Consider the following 22,255-nt stretch of genomic DNA (forward strand, 5'->3'; position numbering starts at 1 on the left):
TAAAAAAAAAAAAAAAAAGCCAGCCTACCCGCAGTGTAACGGGTCTTACGAATGTGTTGTTAGAAATTTGTTTTAGGGGGAACCACCGCTTTAAGCCCCGTACACACCATCACTTTATGTGATGAAAAAAAACAACATTTTCTGTGAAGTAAAAAATGACGTTTTTGAAACTTCAATTTTCAAAGACGAAGTTGCCTACACACCATTGTTTTTCTCACAATGTTCTAGCAAAGCGAGGTTACGTTCTCACCACTTTTTCCATTGAAGCTTGCTTCATAACTAGCTTCTGGGCATGCGCGGGTGAAAAAACTTTGTTTTAAACGAAGTTTTTTGCTACACACGGTCAATTTCTGTGAAGTAAAAAATGACGTTTTGAAAAACGACACATAAAATTGAAGCATTCTTCAATTTTTTTTGGTCGTTTTTTACAAGACATAAAATGACGTTTTCCCCCACACACGGTCAATTAAAGTGACGTTTTTAAAAACTTTGTTTTTTTTTCATCAAATAAAGTGATGGTGTGTACGGGGCATTATACTTAACAATATTCCACCTTTTAGTTTGGGGTTTCTTTTCTTTATTTGTTGACTCTTGCAAAGGGCCCTTGCAGAGTCATTTTTATGTTAATACCTGTGTATGTTTAACCACTTGCTTACTGGCCCATAGTCAAAAGACGTCCTGTTTTTAAAGATGGATATCTCAGTAATGGCAGCAGCTGCTGCCACAACTGAGGTATCCATCTTTAGTGCCGACGGTCCTGTACACGATAACGGCGGTCTCCGCGGCGGATTCGCCGCGAGATCGCCGTTATCGGTGGCGGGAGAGGGGCCTCCCGCCGCTGTCCCGCGCCCTCCGCCGCTTACCGGAGCCGTCGGTAGCGGCGGAGGGGATCGCGACCATCCGGCAGCTGAGCGGGGACGAGACTGAAGGAAAAATCTCCTTCGCCCGTCCCCCATAGCTCTGCTGGGCGGAAGTGACGTCAAAACGTCAGTCCCGCCCAGCCTCTTAAAGAGACATTTTTTTTTTTTTGTCATTTGAAAAAATGACATTTCCAACATTTTTTTTTTGCATTTAAGCCCAAATATGAGATCTGAGGTCTTTTTGACCCCAGATCTCATATTTAAGAGGACCTGTCATGCTTTTTTCTATTACAAGGGATGTTTACATTTCTTGTAATAGGAATAAAAGTGATAATTTTTTTATTTTTTTTTATTTCAGTGTTAAAAATTGTAAAATAACTAAAAATAAATGCGAAAAGCAAAAAAAAATTTTTTAAAGCGCCCCGTCCCGACGAGCTCGCGCGTAGAAGCGAACGTATACGCGAGTAGCGCCGACATATGAAAACGGTATTCAAACCACACAAGTGAGGTATCGCCGCGATCGTTAGAGCGAGAGCAATAATTTTAGCCTTAGGCCTACTCTGTAACTCAAAAAATGCAACCTGTAGAATTTTTTAAACGTCGCCTATCGAGATTTTTAAGGGTAAAAGTTTGACGCCATGCCACGAGCAGGCGCAATTTTTAAGCGTGACATGTTGGGTATCATTTTACTCGGCGTAACATTATCTTTCACAATATATAAAAAAATTGGGCCAAATTTATTGTTGTGTTATTTTTTAATTTAAAAAAGTGAATTTTTTCCAAAAAAAGTGCACTTGTAAGACCGCTGCGCAAATACGGTGTGACAAAAAGTATTGCAATGACTGCCATTTTATTCTCTAGGGTGTTAGAAAAAAATATATATATAATGTTTGGGGGTTTTAAGTAATATTCTAGCAAAAAAAACTGTTTTAGTCTCGTAAACACTGAATCTGAAAAACAGGCTCGGTAACGAAGTGGTTAAAGTGTTATTGAAACCCCTTTTATCCTCTTTACCATACGCAAAGTAAAGCTACCCTTTTGGTTTGACTATATTAATTGTGTGAGGTGTGTTTACTCTTGGGAGCCGCCAACTGGAGAAGGTAACAGTGTTATTGTTTTACCATTGCATGTTTCATGTATGCTATTGTGGCCCCACCCAAGTAGGGGTCACAATACTATTGCATTTATCTGGTGTGCCAAGGGAGGGTTCGAGCCAATTAAAAGGGGTGAATTAATTAATGAGAGTAGATCCCAAATCTTACCAGCGGCTCCTGCAGGGGGAAGCGCTACATGTACATCTCCTGAGCTCCATCATCACTGTACAGACAGTTAAAAGGGTTGTAAAGGTTTGTTATTTATTTTCTAAATAGGTTCCTTTAAGCTAGTGCATTGTTGGTTCACTTACCTTTTCCTTCGATTTCCCTTCTAAATGTTTTTTTTTTCTTTTTTTTCTTTGTCTAAATTTCTCTAAATTTTTGTTTATAGCGCAAAAAATAAAAACCGCAGAGGTGATCAAATACCACCAAAAGAAAGCTCTATTTGTGGGGAAAAAAGGACGCCAATTTTGTTTGGGAGCCACGTCGCACGACCGCGCAATTGTCTGTTAAAGCGACGCAGTGCCGAATCGCACAACCTGTTCCTGTTCCTCCTCAGTAAGGTGTTCAGTAAGCTGTTCTAAATGACTTTCCACCGCTCGGATGATGGTGGAAAGATTACTGGGGAGAAACAGGAAGTGAGAAATTCAAACAAATAAAAAAAACATTTAGAAGGGAAATGGAAGGAAAAGGTAAGTGAACCAACAATGCACTAGCTTAAAGGAACCTATTTAGAAAATAAAAGACAAACCTTTACAACCCCTTTAGAAGTTACTGATGAAACAGTTTAAATCTAACTCAATATTTAACCCATTAGGGCTAAGTGTATTAGTCAAAAATATCCATTTGGCTTCATTCTTGGAGATTTCTCGCACCATATTGGCCCCCCTCCATCTAGGATGCACCTTATCTACTCCCCAGAATTTCAAACCAATAGGATTCCGGTTGTGTTTTTCTCGGAAGTGTAATGAGACACTATGCTCCCTATATCCTATGGTGATATTATAGATGTGCTTAAACACTCTCTTGCCTAAAGTTCTCTTTGTACGACCAATATACATCAGCCCACATGGGCATTCTAAAGCGTAAATTACATGTGTGGATGTACACGTGATGCACTCTTTAATCTCAAACTGTTAACCATTTGCAGTTGATACAAAGCCGGTAAGACCACGTAAATGTGTGGACACCTGCTGACATGCCTTGCATCATCTGCAGGCATAAAAGCCTGTCTGTTCCCAGAACATTTGTAGTTTCTTAGGTTGGTCCAAAACCTTTCTGACAACCTGATCTCCAAATGATGAAGTTTTTCTGTATATAAATGGTGGAGTTATAGGTAGGACTGGCTTGAGTGTTTTATCCATTGTAAGAATACTCCAATGTTTTTTAAAGATTTCCTCAATCTCCCGAAATTGTTCATATCTGGATATGAATCCCCATTCTTGTTTCTGGTCATGTGTCTTCACTTTTGGTGTTAGCATTAATTCTTGTGAGTTCAAACCCACTTCTTCTAAAACTTCATCAAGCCGTGGCTCACTATATCCCTTTTCCACAAAACATTGTTTGACCAGAAGTGCTTGGGTTTGATAATCCGAGGCCTGGGTACAGTTGTGCCGTATGCGCATGAACTGTCCCTTGAGGGTGTTCCGGAGACACTGTGAATGATGACCACTTTGTATGGGGCTATAGCTGTTCCTATCTGTGGCCTTAAAGTAGGCCTTAGTATACAGCCGATCTTCTCCCTTTATAACCAGCACATCTAAATAGTGTATTTGTTGTCTATCCCAGTTAAACTGGACCATTTTCATCAGACGAACCGATCGTGTGTGGGCCCCATCGTTTTTAAAATTATCTGATGGTTATGCGCCGATGTCTGTGAATCCAGGCCATAGACAAGTATTTAACTTAAATAAAATCTCCATTTATTCTGTCAAAAAATAAATAAAGAGGAAGGGCAACAATTGAACAATCTGCCAAATATATGCAGACTTTGGACCCCAAAGGCAGACAACATGAATTGGATAAACAGCAAAATAAATAATCTGAGGAGTCCCTCTAATTGGGATCACAATCTGGTCCCCAAATCACAGAAATCAGGAGCATCAGCAGATGTCATACATGTCCCCAAGCTGTGGTACTTCAACAACAACCTGCGTTTTCTGGCAGATCAGCTTGAAGCCAGGCAATCACTTTCTGGTCTTCCTTGAAGCCTTCCTTCCACGGCTTCCTGCAGCGTTCCTTCCACCGCTCCCTCCACGCCCCCTTGCAGGCTGTGGCAGGAGGAGGAAGAGGAGGAGGAGAAGGATGGGCCAGGTCAGAGAGGTGTGTGGCCTCAGTCAGCTGGTCCCTTCTTCCCCTGTGAATCACACTTGCGAACAGATCTTCAGACAGGGCACATTGACCCTCCTCCATTCTCTGAAGTTGATCTGCCAGGTAACAGCTGTAGCCCTCTACAGGGTTAAGGGGGACCTTCATGATGGGAGCTGTGTCCCTGATAACTTGCAGAGACTCCTCCTCCAACTGGGTCATCCGCTTGGGTCTCTTGGCTCTCATGTGGAGGGGAGGCACCTGGGAATGTGTGCTCCCACTTGGCCTTGGCACCTGCTGACTGCCACTTGGCCCAGCCTCCTCCTGTCTGCCACTCACCCCTTCCTCCTCCTGGCTGCCACATTCTGGAGCCTCCTCCTCCTGGCTAAGCTCTTCCTGTGTATAAAAAAGGGACATGGTTTTAGTTTTTGCTTCATCAATCACACACATTTTTAAGCTCATGACTGTTGCAATTAGAATGTTTTTAACGAAATAGAACAGACTCTCATTCTGACCCCACAAATTACCATAATATAGTCCTAATATAGTTCTTCTGTATTACTTGGATGATGGCAGAACATGTCTCGGGGGTGATGATCCCAAGCGCCTGGGGGGAGATGCCTGTCGAGAACTTGCGGTCCTGCAAGCTTCTCCCAGTCACCAGGTACCTCAACATGGCAATGAGCCTCTGCTCGGCAGTGATGGCTTGGCGCATCACAGTGTCCTGACTCGTGATATAGGGGGACAACAAATCCAACAGATGGTGAAAAACGGGGTCCGTCATACGGAAAAATTCCTGAAGTCATCAGGGTTATTCTCCTGGATTTCCCACAGCAGAGGCATATGAGAGAATTGGTCATGCTGGAGCAACTAATTCTTGGCCCATGAACTCCTCCTTGCCCTGTTCATGGCCTCAGGTAACAGTACGAACTGCAGAAGCAAGCCCATACGCAGCACAAACTCGAGAATGAGAACGTACTTCCAACATGGCTTCAAACCGGTCGGCTGGTCAGAACGAACTATAAACACAATGCACCGAGGAACAGCAAGGCCTATAAAGAATGACCTGAAAAACAGAAAACAAGCGGACAGGAACGCACTGCAAAACAGATACGACCTGACTGCACGCACTGAAAGACAGATACGAACCCACAAGCACGAACTGAACACCAGAAAACAATCTGAAAAGCACGGAGACTGAAAAGCGCGAATCGTCTCACCAAACTTTTACTAACACGTGGTAACACGAAATCAGCAAAAGCAGCCCAAAGGGTGGCACCATTGGATTTGACCTTCCCCTTTATAGTGCCGTCGTACGTGGTGTACGTCACTGCGTTCTGACACGGACAGATTTTTAACTGATTGTGTGTAGGCAAGACTGATGAAAGTCAGCTTCATCGGATATCTGATGAAAAAATCCATTGGTCCGTTTTCATCGGATGAACCGATCGTGTGTACGTGGCATTAGAGTATTCATTGAGAGACTCCTTAGACCCTTGCCAGATAATAAACAGGTCATCAATGTACCGTTGATAAAACAACAATTCTTTTCTTCTGTTATTATATATCCACTTGTCCTCCCACTCGCTCATAAATAAATTAGCGAGGCTGGGGGCAAACTTAGCCCCCATCGCTACTCCTGTTTTTTTACTGTAAAACTCCCCTGCATACCAGAAATAGTTGTGTGTTAAACAAAACTCTAATGCCATATGCAGGATTTTTTTCTGGATGAATGGTAAGTCATTCCTTCTACTGAATGCCCAGTTCAGGGCCAGAAGTGCATCATCATGCTGTGTGTTTGTGTACAATGCCGAAAGCTGGTAGTATCCTTCAACAAAGCTTTTGTAGTTTGCACACTAATTTGCATGAAGTGATCTAGGTATTGTCCAATGCGGGAAGTGACCGAGTCAATGCCATTGACTATATAGGTCTTGCTGGCGGTACAATTGGATCCTTGTGGATCTTAGGAACCGTATAAATGTTCGGGAACCGGTTGAAACTCGGAGATAGATTTTGTTTTTCTTTCTTATTTATGACCCTCTTATAGAAACCAAAGTGAACCAAGTTATGCAGATCCTCTCTGTATCGCTTAGTCGGATAATTTTTTAGATGGCAATAAGAGGGTCATAAATAAGAAAAAAAAACTATGGGCCAGATTCAGAAAGCACTTCCGCCGACGTATCTCGATATACGCCGCGTAAGTGTAAATTTGCGCCGTCGTATCTTTGCGGTTTCTCAGGAAGGGCCTGGTTTGAAGGATGCACGTAAGTTAACCTACCTGACAGTACTGCCGGATGGCTTAAAGGTTCTGGTACTGTGCAGCTGACCTGCAACCAACTAACTGCTGGTTATACATACCTGTGGCAGGGGATTATTCAGGAGTTTCCACGTATTGCTAAGTCTGTGGCACAGACTTTGTCCGTGCATCGTACCGGCTGTTGGGTGGGTGTGAGAGGCCTGTCCGGTTGTTGCAAAGATCCAGTGACAGAAAGCTGTTGTCTTCTGGATCCAAGAAATTCTTCAGTGATCTGCAAAACAAGGTATCTGAACTTCCCCTAACCCTCTATCCTTTTTACCACTGCAAGTTGTTTAATAAAGCATTGTAAAAGACTGATGCAGCGTACACACGACCGTTATTCATGTCATGGGAAAAAACAACGTTTTTCTCAATGTGATTCCTCTCAAGCCTGCCTTGCATTCGCACGATCGTGATAAAAAATGCTTGAGCAAAGCGTGGTGACGTACAACACGTACAACACGTACGACGGCACTATAAAGGGGAAGTTCCATTCGAATGGCACCACCCTTTGGGCTGATTATGCTAATTTCCCATCTCATAACTTGCTTCTGAGCATGCACATTTTTTTCCCCCTCGTTAAAGCGTACACACGACCATTTTTCATGGCGAGAAAATCAACGACGTGAAAAACGAAGAGAAAAAATAGAGCAGGTTCTAAATTTTTTATGCCCATTTTTCTCGTTGAGAAAAATGCTCTGGAGCCTACACACGACCGTTTTTCATGACCAATTTAAAAAATTGCATTTTTATCGTCATAAAAAATGGTCACGTGTACGCGGCATAAGTCTCCTTTCACACTTATACGACTTGTCCCACGATTTTGGACTGCAAAATCACATGACAAGTCATTCTCCATGATTTTCAATGACTTCCATTCATATTGGCACGATTTTAAAGCGGAGGTTCACCCAAATAACATTTATATAATACCAAATTCTTTATCCTACCAGCATGTACAGTCGGCACTTTTTTTTTAGGCTGTACATACCTCATAATCTATATTTGCAATCCGGCTTCCGGGTACTTCTCCCGCGGGAGTAGGCGTTTCCAAGCTGAGCCGCAATGTAATCTGGGCGTTCACCCAGATGATTGATGTCTATCAGAAAATGTCCCCCTGGCGGATAAGGCCCCGCCCCCCGTATTGCGTAGGCGCGTCACAGAGTTTCCGAAAGGAGCCGAACAGTTAAAGCTACGAGTCGGCTCTATACGGTGCCTGCGCAGTCAGATCTACAAGGCTCCTAGTCGGTGCGCAGGCACCGTGTAGAGCCGACTCACCCCTTTACATGTTCGGGTCCTTTCGGAAACTCTGTGACGCGCCTACGCAATACGGGGAGGCAGGGCCTTATCCGCTGGGGGGAACATTTTCTGATCGACATCAATCATCTGGGCGAATGCCCAGATTACAATGCGGCTCAGCTTGGAAACGCCTACTCCCGCGGGAGAAGTACCCGGAAGCCGGATTGCAAATATAGATTATAAGGTATGTACAGCCTAAAAAAAAAAAGTGCCGACTGTACATGCTGGTAGTATAAAGAATTTGGTCTTATATAAATGTTATTTGGGTGAACCCCTGCTTTAAGTCGTGCTGACTTCAAAGTAGTCCCTGCACTACTTTGGTCCAACTTCCATGCGAGTTGATGACGTCCATAGACCTCAATGTTAAACCCTCAAGTAGCATGCAAATCGTACCTGAATAATATAGACACGATTTCAGTACGACTTTGTAAGCACAAGCTTTAAGCACAAGCAGCTTTTTGACCCTTGTCCCACCCAATCTTTTCAACATAGTAGCCCCTCCCAAGCACATTTTTCTAGCACACATTCACTTCCTGGTTATTCCCTCAGGAACAATGTGCTCCAAACAGCCCAAAAAAGAGATGTCCTTGTCCTTGTCCTCCGCTTCCCCTCCTGCACTGCTACTGCTGCAGTAGCAATGACAACTGCTGTGGCAATATATTGAGTAGCAAACATTTTCTGTCACACCACACCACAACAACCAGGAAGCAAACAGGAACTGAAAACAACTATGGCAGGAAAAGGAAGTACCTCACACCATGTATGTTTTCATTGGTTAATGCAAAACTTGTGGCAAAGTAGTACTGATCCAAAATCGCTCGAAATCACGGCAAAATCGTGGCCGCAAAATCGCGGCAGAATCGCACGACTTTGAATTTGTATAAGTGTGAAAGGGGCCTAAGTGATTGGCGCTAACATCTGTCTGACATTTTCCTAACATAGACTAGTGCTGGGACGGTGAAAGGTGGGGTAACGGCAGGACCCGAAAATGTATTCAGCGGCCCTCAAGGGGGTAACGCTACATATATATATATATATATAAGTAATTTTTTTATATATATATAAGTCATTTTCTTTCTTTTTTTTTCAATCTGTAGTTTGCATTAAAATAATACATGCTGATTGTACCATGGAGGTGCTTTCTGTTGAGGGGTGACAATGTTCTGTTCCTTGCTTTAACATTGTCACCTTATTACACGTCCTTCAAGGGATCATGCCGGTGCTCCTTGTGCAAGCAAGTTCTAAAGGAAAGCCTCTTTCCAAGTGATGATGTGTAGCTGACACTGGAGCAAGTGCATATAGCAAGGAAGTGTCTGAAAAGTGGCTGCAGGAGATTCACAGCTCTGATACGTAAAAAAAAAAATGAAAAGATGAAAGTTGTGAAAAAATGCATAGCATATTTTATAATACACAGTGCTTTAACAAACGAAATGTCCTCCCGTTAGGGGTTGTGTTTTTAATGTTTTGTCATATTGCCCCTTTTATGTCTATGAAGCACATGACAGGGACTTTTCATTCTTCTGAACACCTTTGTACCTTTAGGTTTAATGTACCAACCTTTCCTTTATTGCCCCCAATCAGGAAGTTATTTTCTCTGCCTTATCATAGAATATATATTTTTTTGCTATTATCTTATTTTACATGGCAGATCATACAATAACCATATGTGTCTATGCAAAGTATGCAATGGTGACGTAAAAGAAAGGTATATACAGAGGGATTTCTAGCCTCAGTCTCCTTATTTCTGTTAATGAAGGACCTTCTTCAATCTCATTTCCAAGACGTAAACTTATCATTGGATTTTTGATTATTGAGCGGACACAACCATGAAGCTTTCAGTGATGACTGTGATGTTACTTGTTGAATTGATAGGTAAGTAAAGCTCTTCTAATTACTGTAAAGCATTTTACACTCCTTTGTAGCTGGGGGTATGTACTGACTTCCTGTTTGATGACAACTTATTTTTTTTCTTCTTAATTCAAGAAAGATACAGAATGGCATGACAGTGTATAATATATACACTATATTGTCAAAAGTATTGGGACGCCTGCCTTTACATGCACATGAACTTTAATGGCATCCTAGTCTTAGTCTGTAGAACCCAACACAACCAATGGCCAGGGTTGTCAGGAAGAGGCTCTTGTCCCCATCAACATGGCGGACAAGGTGCTTTGGGGGAGAACCCAAAGCACCCTCCCTATGTTGAGGGCATGTGGCCTGGTATGGTTCAGGATGGGGGGGGGGGGGTGCTCACAGACGCTCTCTATCCAATCTGACAGAGCTTTAGCTATTTTGCAAAAAATAATGGGCAACAATGTCCCTCTCTAGATGTGCAAAGCTGGTAGAGACATCCCCAAAAAGACTTGCAGCTGTAATTTGAGTGAAAGGAGGTTCTACAAAGTATTGACTCAGGGGGGCTGAATACAAATGTACACCACACTTTTCACATATTTAGTTGTAAAAAATTGAAAACCATTTATAATTTTCTTTCCACTTCACAAATATGAGCCACCTTGTGTTGGTCTATCACATAAAATACATAAAATACATTTACATTTTTGGTTGTAACAAGACAATATGTGGAAAATGTCAAGGGATATGAATACTTTTTCAAGGCACTATATACTCTGAACTGCCTTATATATACTATACGGACTGCACTATATACTCTGAACTGCAGTATATATATTATACGAACTGCACTATATACTCTGAACTGCATTATTTATATTATACATACTGCACTATATACTCTGAACTGCAGTATATATATATATATACTATACGAACTGCACTATATACTCTGAACTGCCTTATATATACTATACGGACTGCACTATATACTCTGATCTGCCTTATATATACTATACGGACTGCACTATATACTCTGAACTGCCTTATATATACTATACGGACTGCACTATATACTCTGATCTGCCTTATATATACTATACGGACTGCACTATATACTCTGAACTGCCTTATATATACTATACGGACTGCACTATATACTCTGATCTGCCTTATATATACTATACGGACTGCACTATATACTCTGAACTGCAGTATATATACTATACGAACTGCACTATATAATCTGAACTGCAGTATATATACTATATGAACTGCACTATATACTCTAAACTGCATTATATATATTATACAGACTGCACTATATACTCTGAACTGCTTTATATATACTATATGGATTGCATTATATACTCTGATCTGCAGTATATATATACTATATGAACTGCACTGAACTGTATCATATATACCCTGTGTTATATACTCTGTACTACAGTATATACTCCGCAGTGCACTGTTATATACTCTACACTACACTGTCAAATATACTCTGCCTTGTACTGCTATATACACTAAGGCCTCGTACACACGATAGGATAGCCAGAGGACAACGGTCTGAAGGACCGTTTTCATCAGTCCAAACCAATCGTGTGTGGGCCCCATAGGTTATTTAACCTTTGGTTAAAAAAATGAGAACTTGCTTTAAAATTTAACCTATGGACTGGTAACCGATAGGTCAAAACCGATCGTTAGCATGCAAAAGCATCGGTTAAAAACCTGCGCATGCTCAGAATCAAGTCGACGCATGCTTAGCATTGAACTTTTTTTTGCAGCAGCACGTCGTTGTGTTTTACGTCACCGCGTTCTGACATGATCGTTTTTTTAACCGATGGTGTGTACGCACGACGGACCATCAGTCAGCCTCATAGGTTAACCTAAGACAACGGTCCTTCAGACCGTTGTCCTCTGGCTAGCCTATCGTGTGTACGAGGCCTAAGCTGACTGACCGCACACTACACTGAGCGAAATACCCTACCTAACCTCCATTCATAAATACTATACACTTTTACTATCAGTAGATACGCCGTCGTAAGTCCGAATGTGCGCCGTCGTATCTTTGCGCGCATTCTTAAACAGAGATACGCCTCTCTGTTGCCAAGATACGACCGACGTAAGTCTCCTACGCCGTCGTATCTTGGCTGCATATTTACGCTGGCCACTAGGGGCGTGTACGTGGATTTACGCGTCAAATATTTAAATGAGCAAGATACGCCGATTCATGAACGTACGTATGCCCGTCGCAGTAAGCTACGCCGTTTACGTAAGACATACGCCGGCGTAAAGATAAAACACCTCTCTAGGTGGCGCAGCCCTTGCAAAGTATGGACGTCGGAACTGCCGTCGGATTTTACGTTGTTTGCATAAGCGTACGTGAATGGGGTTGGGCATAGGTTACGTTCACGTCGAAAGCATTGAGTATTTGCGACGTGATTCTGAGCATGCGCGCGCATGCGCCGTACGAACGGCCTTCATTTACATGGGGTCACGGTTAATTTAAATGTAGCCCGCCCACTACATGCCTACTTTGAATTAGGTGGGGTTACGTCGACCCATTTGCGCTACGCCAACGTAACTTTGGGAGCAAGTGCTTTGTAAATACAGCTCTTCCTCTCAGAGTTACGTCGGCGTAGCGCAAATGAGCTGCGCTACGCCGGAAACAAAGAAGCGCCGCTCTACCTGAATCCGGCTATTTAAGTTTAGGGGTTATAGCAAACAGGGCTGGTGCAAGGATTTTTGACACCCTAGGCGAAACCTCATTGTGCCGCCCCCCTTGGCTCCACCCTGTTTGCCCTCCCCATGTATAACCTAGATTTTTAATGAAACGCACATCAATTGCAGAATTACCAGCACTTATCAATGCAGCCTCACCAGCGCCCATCAATGAATGTTTGCTTCCATCCATTTGGGAGTCGGGACACAGACACAGTCCTCCACTGCCGCTGCGCCTCTGACACTATGAGCGAACAGAGTGGCGGCTGCCTGCTGATGCTGAGGCTTAGGACGGGTACACACAAGAGGATTTATCCGCGGAAACGGTCCAGGGGACCGTTTCCGCGGATAAATCCTCTGGCGGATTTTGATCTCATGGTTGTACTAATGTACTAATTCCGTCCGCGGTGACGTGTCGCGCCGTCGCCGCGATGATGACGCGGCGACGTGCGCGACGCTGTCATATAAGGAATTCCACGCATGCGTCGAATCATTACGACGCATGCGGGGGATGGATTCGGACGGATTGATCCGGTGAGTCTGTACAGACCAGCGGATCAATCCGTTGGAATGGGGACAAAAATCCGCGGAAACAGATCCGCTGGATTGTACACACCAGGGGATCTATCCGCTGGAGCCGGTTCGCGGATCAATTCCAGCGGATCGATCCTCTCGTGTGTATGGGGCCTTAGTTGCTTGCTGCAGAGAGAAGAGAGTAGGAACACCAGTGGCTGGGCGCCTCTAGGCAGCATGGCGCCCTAGGCGGCTTCCTAGTTTGCCTAGTGGTAGCACCGGCCCTGATAGCAAAATTAAACTGCACACAAAGTTTTGGGCCTACAGAAGCTCTTTCCATAATGTGAAAGCAACAACTGCAAACTCTCTTTGTTTACCTTTATGCCCCGTACACACCATCACTTTATGTGATGAAAAAAAATGAAGTTTTTAAAAAAGTCACTTTAATTGACCGTGTGTGGGGGAAAACGTCGTTTTATGTCTTCTAAAAAACTACCAAAAAAAAATTGAAGCATGCTTCAATTTTATGTGTCGTTTTTCAAAACGTCAACTTTTACTTCACAGAAATTGACCGTGTGTAGCAAAAACGTCGTTTAAAACGACGTTTTTTCACCCGCGCATGCCCAGAAGCTACTTATGAAGCAAGCTTTAATGGAAAAACGTGGTGAACGTAACCTCGCTTTGCTAGAAGCTAGATCATTGTGAGAAAACAATGGTGTGTAGGCAACTTCGTCTTTGAAAATTGAAGTTTCAAAAACGTCATTTTTTACTTCACAGAAAATGTCATTTTTTTTCATCACATAAAGTGATGGTGTGTACGCGGCATTAGAATCTTCAGAAATCTTTATTGGCTGAGCAAGAAAGTACTTTGTCTTTGTCCCTGAACACATCAAGATAAACAAACATGCACAGCTCATTGTACAATCTGACAGGCAAGAAGAAACATTTATGGCAGAAGAGACATACAGAGTCTGCTCAGTCATAAAAAAAGATAACTCTCAGAATTGTTCTTCTTAGGCCTTGTACAGATGACCGAACATGTCCGATCAAAACGGTCAGCGGACCGTTTTCATCGGACATGTCTGCTGGGAGGTTTTGGTCTGATGTGTGCACACACCATCAGACCAAAATCCCCGCGGACAGAGAACGCGGTGACGTAGAAGACACCAACGTTCTCTGACACGGAAGTTCAATGCTTCCACGCATGCGTCGAATCAATTCAACGCATGCGCGGGATTTCGGGCCGCTGGTTATACTGGTCGTACTAACCATCGGACATGTCCGACGGACATGTTTCCAGCGGACAAGTTTCTTAGCATGCTAAGAAACTTTTGTCCGCTAGAAACCTGTCCGCTTGGCCGGAAAACTGTCCGCTAGGCCCTACACACGGTCGGACATGTCCGCGGACCAGTTTCAGCGGACATGTTCGGTCGTGTGTACAAGGCCTTAGGATAAGGTGACCAGATTTTTAAAATTAAATTTGGGGACATATTTTTTCTTTACTAGTAATGGCAACAATCAGCGACTCTCTGCCCGTCGCCGCCCGCCTCACAGCCTCTCAAGTCTTACTCTTCGGGCCCCGGCTACTACTGTATAGGGAGCAGAGGAAGATCACTCCGCCAGGGAAGGCAAGGAGATCGGAGGGTGGCTGGTCAGGATTTGAGCCAAGGCAGAAGAACATGCGAGCGAAGCTGAATGGGCATACGCCCGAAACTGAAGAAATATTCCCTCCGCTCCGACCAGCACATGATCATCAGAAAGGGGCACAGATAATGGTAAAAATACAACCCCCCTATGCTAGTAGGCACGGCGGAGCGGGGGTGTGTCATTTTTTTTTTTTTTTAATTCTGCACTGATTGTCTTTGAAATTGCCCCTGCCCCCCATTAAATCCAATCTGGGGACAAAATCAGGGACAGACTTGGTCCGGGGACAGTGTCCTCAATCAGGGGACTGTCCCCTGAAACGGGGGATGTCTGGTCACCCTATCTTAGGCCTGGTATTAAAGCGGAGCTCCACCCTAAAGTGGAACTCCCGCTGATCGGATCCCTCCCCCCCCTCTGGTGTCACATTTGACACCTTTCAGGGGGGAGGGGGGTGCAGATACCTTTCTAAAGACATAGACAAAGGTATTTGCACCCACTTCCGGTCACAGTCTGCGGGCAGACTGTGGGCAGGACGTCACCTCCCGTCCCCCCTGTTGTGTTCTGGGAACACTCTGTGTGTCCGTAAAAGCTCAGCGGGGATCCTCCGTAAAATCCCAGCTGAGCTGTCGGCTGACAGGGCGGTCCCCGCACACTGTGCAACGGATGGATGAAAATGCGGACATACGGTCCGTACGTGTGAAAGGGCCCTAAGGGTGCCGATATTAAAAGTCAGCAGCTGCAGTATTTGTAGCTGCTGACTTTTAATATTTTTTTTTCAGCAGACATCCGCTTTAAGTGAAGATTTATAGGCTGAGGTTAAAGAGGAACTGCAGTCCGCTCACATAATTTTTAATAAAAACATCTTTGCCATTCTGATAGCTCCCAACTGTCCCTGATTTGGAGCAATGTCCCTCTGTCCCTCTTTCCCCCTTATCTGTCCCTCATTTTGGTCTTATCTATAAAGTTGTATATAAAATGCACTTTTTATCTTTCAAAAAGTTTTTCCCAGTGCTAAACCTTTCATCCAAAATCTAAATTGCTGCATTTGTACATTTTAAAAGCCAATATAAAGGAAAAATAGTGGTAAAAAAAAGCACTTGTGGATTTAATTAACCTTTTATTTTGGTTAATTCTCCTTTAAGGGGGTGTGGCAGGGGGCGTGTCCTATGTATATATATGTTTGCCAGTAGGTGTCCCTCATTCCCATCTCAAAATGTTAGGAGGTATGCTCTCCAACCACTTTGTATATTATTTTATATATACTGTGATTCTGTACTGTGATCAGGGCCAGATTAAGAACATCATGGGCCTGGTGCTGAGGAATTTGGTGGGGCCTTTTAGGCTGCATTCACACCTCCGCGACAAGTAACGCCGCGTACGCGGCGTATTTTGCCGCGAATAGTGTAACTTTTTTTTTACAAATCCTTCCTATTGCTTTGTATGGCCGAACGCCAATGCCGCCTGAAAAAAAGGTGTACGGCGTCTATGAGGTGTGAACCATCTCATAGACAGCAATGGGAATTCTCCCCTCTAGCGGCACGAGCGGCCGGCGTCGGGCGTTTTGTCGCGGAGGTGTGAATGGGGTGTAATAAATAATAAATAAATGCGTGGGAATGACATGAACGCAGCCCAGCCAAGGCAAGTGACCAAAGGCACAGAACCCAGAAGGAAGACCGGGTGAAGATGGAAGTGCCCAGGCCCCGCCTGATTCATCGCAGCACTGGAGGGCTCAGTCTGAAAATTGAAGTGTACCCTAATGTGCTAATATGCTGGGCATACTTGTACGTTGTGGCATAACCTACCCCAGGGCCTCTAAAAAGTAGTAATGTCAGGAAAGTTTACTACCGCTTTATTATCACAGGATCCCAGGAGCCTCTCATGGGGCCCCCTACTGACCCGGTGGACGGTGGCCCTTGGGCAGTGCCTAAGTGCACAGTTGCCAACATTTAAAAAATATTTTCAGGGCCACTTTTTTATATAAGTGCTATATTTAGAGTAGCTGAGATCCCCGATGTTCCTCTATACATCATAGTAGTAATCACAAAATTAAATGACTACTAATAATGGGGCAGAACAAATATGAGAACTGATATTTCCTTTAGTTGAACTAACAAAAGTGTGTCCATTCTAGAGCTGGTAACATTGAGGATATTCAGTATAATTTTAAAGAACTGTTTTTGTGGGTAAGCGACATAGGGGAGGAGTATGGACGGTATATAAGTGGGAAGTATGTGCAGGTGAGGGAGAGGAATGTGGAGGGTCTAACAGTGGGCACTATGTACAGGAGAGGAGTACAAAGGGTACGGAAAAAAGCACTATGTACAGGAGAGGAGTGTGAAGGGTATGACAATGGGCAGTATGTACAGGAAGAGTGAGGGGGTATGACAGAGGGTAGTACGTACCAGAGAGAAGTGTGGAGGGTATGATGGGGCAGTATGTACAGGAGAGGAGTGTGGAGGGTATGACAGTGGGCAGTATGTACAGGAGAGGAGTGTGGAGGGTATGACAGTGGGCACTATGTATAGGAGAGGAGTGTGGAGGGTATGACAGTGAGCAGTATGTACAGGAGAGGAGTGTGGAGGGTGCGACAGTGGGCACTAAGTACAGGAGAGAAGTGTATGACAGCAGGCACTATGTACAGGAGAGGAGTGTGTAGGGTATGACAGTGGGTACTATGTACAGGAGAGGAGTGTGGAGAGTATGACAGTGAGCACTATGTACAGGAGTGGAAGGATATTTAGGGACTGAGTAGTGGTTAAGCGGGTCATACATGGATTGAAATTACGCCAATTATGCAGAGACCAGCCATAGTCAATCTATGTATGGGCTAGCTGGTTTTACACAAGTCAATCTATTAATCAACTTGAGTACAACCAGCCTGTTTTTTTTTTCTTAAAACAATCAGTGCTGCCAGCTAAAGTTAGCAACACTGATCATTGTACGCACTGGCAGAACACAATAACACTGCAGGAGTGATTCCCCCATCCACAGGTCAGCAGGTGAGAGGGTGTGTGGGGACAGGCTGGGGAGAGATACTAGTCAGTGGCTGGGTAGGCACTGGTAGTATCAGAGCCAGATACACACAGGTTACATACGCCACGATCGTTAGAGCGAGAACAATAATTCTAGTACTAGACCTCCTCTGTAACTCTAAACATGTAACCTAAAAAAATGTAAAGCATCGCTTAGGATACCAAAAAAAATTGTGCTAACTTAACTAACTAACTGTTTTTTTAATGAATGAAACATTTTTTTCCAAAAAAACATGTTTGAAAAATTGCTGCGCAAATACCGTGCTAGAGCTGCACAATTAATCGTTAAAAAAATCGTGATCTTGATTCAACCCCCCTGACGATCTTCAATGCAGAGTTTGCTGATTCTTTCATATAAAAAGTGGAGAGACTTTCAGCTGTCAAAAGAAAATATCTGGGCAGTCTGCCAAGTTTTTAACAGGAAACATTGTAACTGACACTTCCTTCTTAGATCAAAGGGATACACTTCTGTGTGTAAAGAACAAATCTGGGCAGTTTGCAAAGTTTGTAAACAAAACGAAACATTGTAACTAACTAACATTGTAACTAAATTTAACCACTTAAAGTCCAACACTTGTTTCTTAAGTTAGAAAGCAATATTATTTGCTAGAAAATTACTTGGAACTGCCAAACATTATATATATTTTAGCAGAGACTCTAGGGAATACAATGGCTATTGCTGCAATATGTTATGTCACACTGCATTTTCCCACTTCAATGAATAATAAAAACCATAAAAACAAAACAGTGAAGTTAGCCCATTTTTTTTTTTTTTTTGTTTTAATGTGAAAGATGATGTTACGCCGCAACAATCGTGAGAGAATCGCGATCTATCTTCTAAGCCAAAAAATTGCAATTCTCATTTTAGCCAGAATCCTGCAGCTCTATACTGTGCAACATAAAAAGTGCAAAGACCACCATAGAGTAATTTTCTAGCAAAAAACAAATGATGATTTTTACATGTAGTAGAGAAGTGTCAGAATTGGCCTGGGTGGCAAGGGGTTAATTACCATGAGTAATATACAAATAATTATTATAAGCACTATCAGTCTGCTGCAGTGTGTCAGCTTGTATTTATATTGGCCGCTCTGAATGTAGCTTCTGACAGGCTGTGCAAGCAGACCCGTATCTCCGGAACCATAAATGATAGCCATCTCATATTTTAACCAGTTGTGGGGTAGCTCTTCCCATGCCTACCCCCAAATGTGGGGTTTCTGTGACCTCTGGTCATCGAGCTACAACCCCCCAAATTCGATCTTAAAAAAAAAAAAATTCTTAAAAAAAAATAAAAACAATTTTTTTTTTTTTTTTTTGGGCAAATGGGCCTATCTTGAGAAAGGGGCCTGGAGCTGCAGCTCCATCAGCCCCATTGTTAATCCGGCCCTGACTGTGATACTGTAATATGCTGCAGAAATCTCCCTCCACTGAGTCTGTCTGCATCCATTTTAACTGTTGAGCTGCCGCCTGTTCACTTCCTGGTTTTACATAGAGTCACAGAGGCACACCTCCAGCTCTCCAGCCCTCATTGGCCCTCTTATGACTCAACCCCCCCCTCCCTTCCTGGAAAACGTATTGCATTTTTTTTTACCAAAAATATGCAGAAGAATACGTACCGGCCAGAACTGAGGATTTTTTTGTATTTTTTTATATATTTTTGGGGATATTTATTATAGCAAAAAGTACAAAATATTGCTTTTTTTTTTCAAAATGTATGCTCTTTTTTTGTTTATAGAGAATACAAATAAAAATCGCAAAGGTGATCAAATACCACCAAAAGAAAGCTCTATTTGTGGGGAAAAAATTATTACAATTTCATTTGGGTAAAGTGTTGCATGACCGCGCAATTGTCATTCAAAGTGTGACAGTGCTGAAAGCTGAATAATGGCTTGGGCAGGAAGGGGGTGAAAGTGCCCTGTATAGAGGTGGTTAAATTAGATGCCTGATCATAATAATTAGCAAGACAATTACAACTTTTTCTTAAGACCCCTTTCACACTGAAGCATTTTTACAATGTTTTAGCGTTAAAAATAGCGCTATTAAAACGCTCATAAAACGCTCTCCATGCATTTCAATGGACCCGTTCACACTGAGTCCTACAAGCAGCATATTTGGAGCAGCTTTTGGGCACTAAAAAAAACGCTCCAAAAACGCCCCTCTCCATTGAAATTAATTGAAAGCGCTGTAAAAACGCCTTACCCTTTCACACTGAGGCCCTGCAAAAACTCCCTAAAATGTTAGGGCCTTAGCGGTGCTTTACCAGCACATTGGGATTGTAGAGGCTTTACGCGAATAACGCTTGAAAAACACCCCAGTGTAAAAGGAGCCTTATGCCGCATACACACGACCGTTTTTCAGCATGAAAAAAAACGACGTTTTTAAAAACGTCATTTAAAATGATCCTGTGTGGGCTTCACATCGTTTTCCATGTTCTGAAAAACGACAAAAAAAAAAAGTTCGAACATGCTGCATTTTTTAACGTCGTTTTAAAACATTTTGTTTTTCGGGTTGTAAAAAATGATCGGGTGTGGGCTAAAACGACGTTTTAAACCCGCGCATGCTCAGAAGCAAGTTATGAGACTGGAGCGCTCGTTCTGGTAAAACTACCGTTCATAATGGAGTAAGCACATTCATCACGCTGTAACAGACAAAAAAGCGCGAATCGTCTTTTACTAACAAGGAATCAGCTAAAAGCAGCCCAAAGGCGAATAGAACTTCCCCTTTAGAGTGCCGTTGTACGTGTTGTGTGTCACCGCGCTTTGTTCATTATTTTCAAAAACGATGGTGTGTGGGCAACGTAGTTTTTAATGATGAAGTTGGAAAAACTTAGGGCCAGATTCAGAGAGAACTTACGCTGACGTATCTGTTGATACGCCGCGTAAGTTCTAGGATGCACCGTCGTATCTATGCGCCGTATTCTTGAAACCAGATATGCCAGAAATCTGGCTCCATCCGACCGACGTAAATCTCCTACGCCGTCGTATCTTGGGTGCATATTTACGCTGGCCGCTGGGGGCGCTTCCGTTGATCTACGCGTTGAATATGTAAATGACCTAGATACGCCGATTCACGAACGTGCTTGCGCCCGTCGCAGTAAGCTACGTCGTTTACGTAAGGCGTACGTCCGGCGTAAGTTTACCCCTCATAAAGCAGGGGTAAGTCATGTTATGGTATGGACGTCGGAACAGCCGTCGGATTTTACGTCGTTTACGTAAGTCGTACGTGAATGGGGCTGGGCGTAAGTTACGTTCACGTTGTACGCATTGAGCCGTCGTATCTTAGGGAGTATATGCAACGTGATTCTGAGCATGCGCGCGCATGCGCCGTTCGATCGGCCATTCATTTACATGGGGTCACGGTTAATTTCACTACATCACGCCCACTACCTGCCTACTTTGAATTAGGCGGGCTTACGCCGGCTCATTTACGTTACGCGGGCGTAAATATGGGAGCAAGTGCTTTGTGAATACTCAGCTTGCCTCTCAATGTTACGTCGGCGTAGCGCATATGAGATGCGCTACGCCGGCACAAAAATACGCCGCTGTCTCTGAATCCGGGCCTTAGTTTTTTTTGGACATGCTGAAAAACAAAGTTATCGGCATTCCCTCCTCTTCAGTGAAGTCAGCCATTGGAGAGATCATGTAACTGGCCTGGAGTGCCCTCAGTATAGGTAAGTATATCTTTCCTTTACAGTATAGTTAGAATAGGTATGTCTCGTCTGCAATAATATACACTTAGGTAACTGCTTCTGGTCTTCTACTGAATGCATGCTGAGCTGCTCATGCACAGCTCACCATACTTTCATGGCACACTACAGCTGTTCACAAGAGGCATGAAGGAGAACTCTATTTAAAAGAGAAGTATGACCAAAGCTTTTTTGGCCATAATTCTGTGGATCACAGGAGTACAGTTAGTTCTGTGACCCATTTTCAGCCGATCCAGGCTCGGAAAAGGTCCGGACCATATGGTCGGGATTCACCCAGATGCCTGGACCAGCACCTGCCTCAGCCTCTTAGCGATCCACTGAGAGGCTGAGCCATCCTCTCCCGCCATTCCTGCCACTCCTTATCTGCCTAAAAGTTTTATGTATTCCTTTCCTTTCTTAGCCATGTTCATCCCCTTTATTAATTGTGCTTTTATTTCTCCAGGAAACAACACAGCTATCCTAGCCACTACTGCTGAATCCTCACTTTTAACTACAGAAGCAACAATTATAGCTCAAACTACAACAGAAGCAATCCATACAACAACTACCTCTTATACAACATCTACAATTACAACCAAGACAACACCGGCTTCTAATACAGCATTCACAATTACAACCAAGACAACGCCTCTTCCGGCAACCACCATAAGTAACATTGGACCAACACCATGTGAGTTATGCCTAAGTATTGATGTATTCATTAAAAATAATCTAAGTGAGGCCCAATGTGTTATCAGTAAGACTATCTTCATTTACAGTATGTAGTATAGAGTTAATAGACTGCTGGCTGTACTACAGAAGCTTTATGTATTTCTGTAGCCAACATTTTTCGTTTTTAGTTTTGGAAAAAGTAAAGGGACTGTATGCAGAATGTTTTACCTGAAATAACGACTTCAGAGGCAGGAGGTGGAGTAAACTTGGCCGCAGGC

The 22,255-nt window shown here is 43.3% G+C and overlaps 1 protein-coding gene across 1 annotated transcript in view; it reads left to right on the forward strand.

The window, feature by feature from the left end:
* Positions 1-9,616: 9,616 nt before the first annotated feature.
* Positions 9,617-22,255, forward strand: part of LOC120930571 (mucin-3B-like) — a 64,689-nt gene continuing 52,050 nt past the window's right edge. Inside the window, exons 1-2 of the mRNA XM_040341746.1 lie at positions 9,617-9,728; positions 21,769-21,996. Coding sequence (XP_040197680.1) covers positions 9,683-9,728; positions 21,769-21,996 — 274 coding nt within the window. The 5' untranslated portion in view covers positions 9,617-9,682. The remainder of the gene's footprint in view (positions 9,729-21,768; positions 21,997-22,255) is intronic.

The sequence above is a fragment of the Rana temporaria genome, chromosome 3 (assembly GCF_905171775.1).
Source record: "Rana temporaria chromosome 3, aRanTem1.1, whole genome shotgun sequence".
NCBI classification, from domain to species: domain Eukaryota; kingdom Metazoa; phylum Chordata; class Amphibia; order Anura; family Ranidae; genus Rana; species Rana temporaria.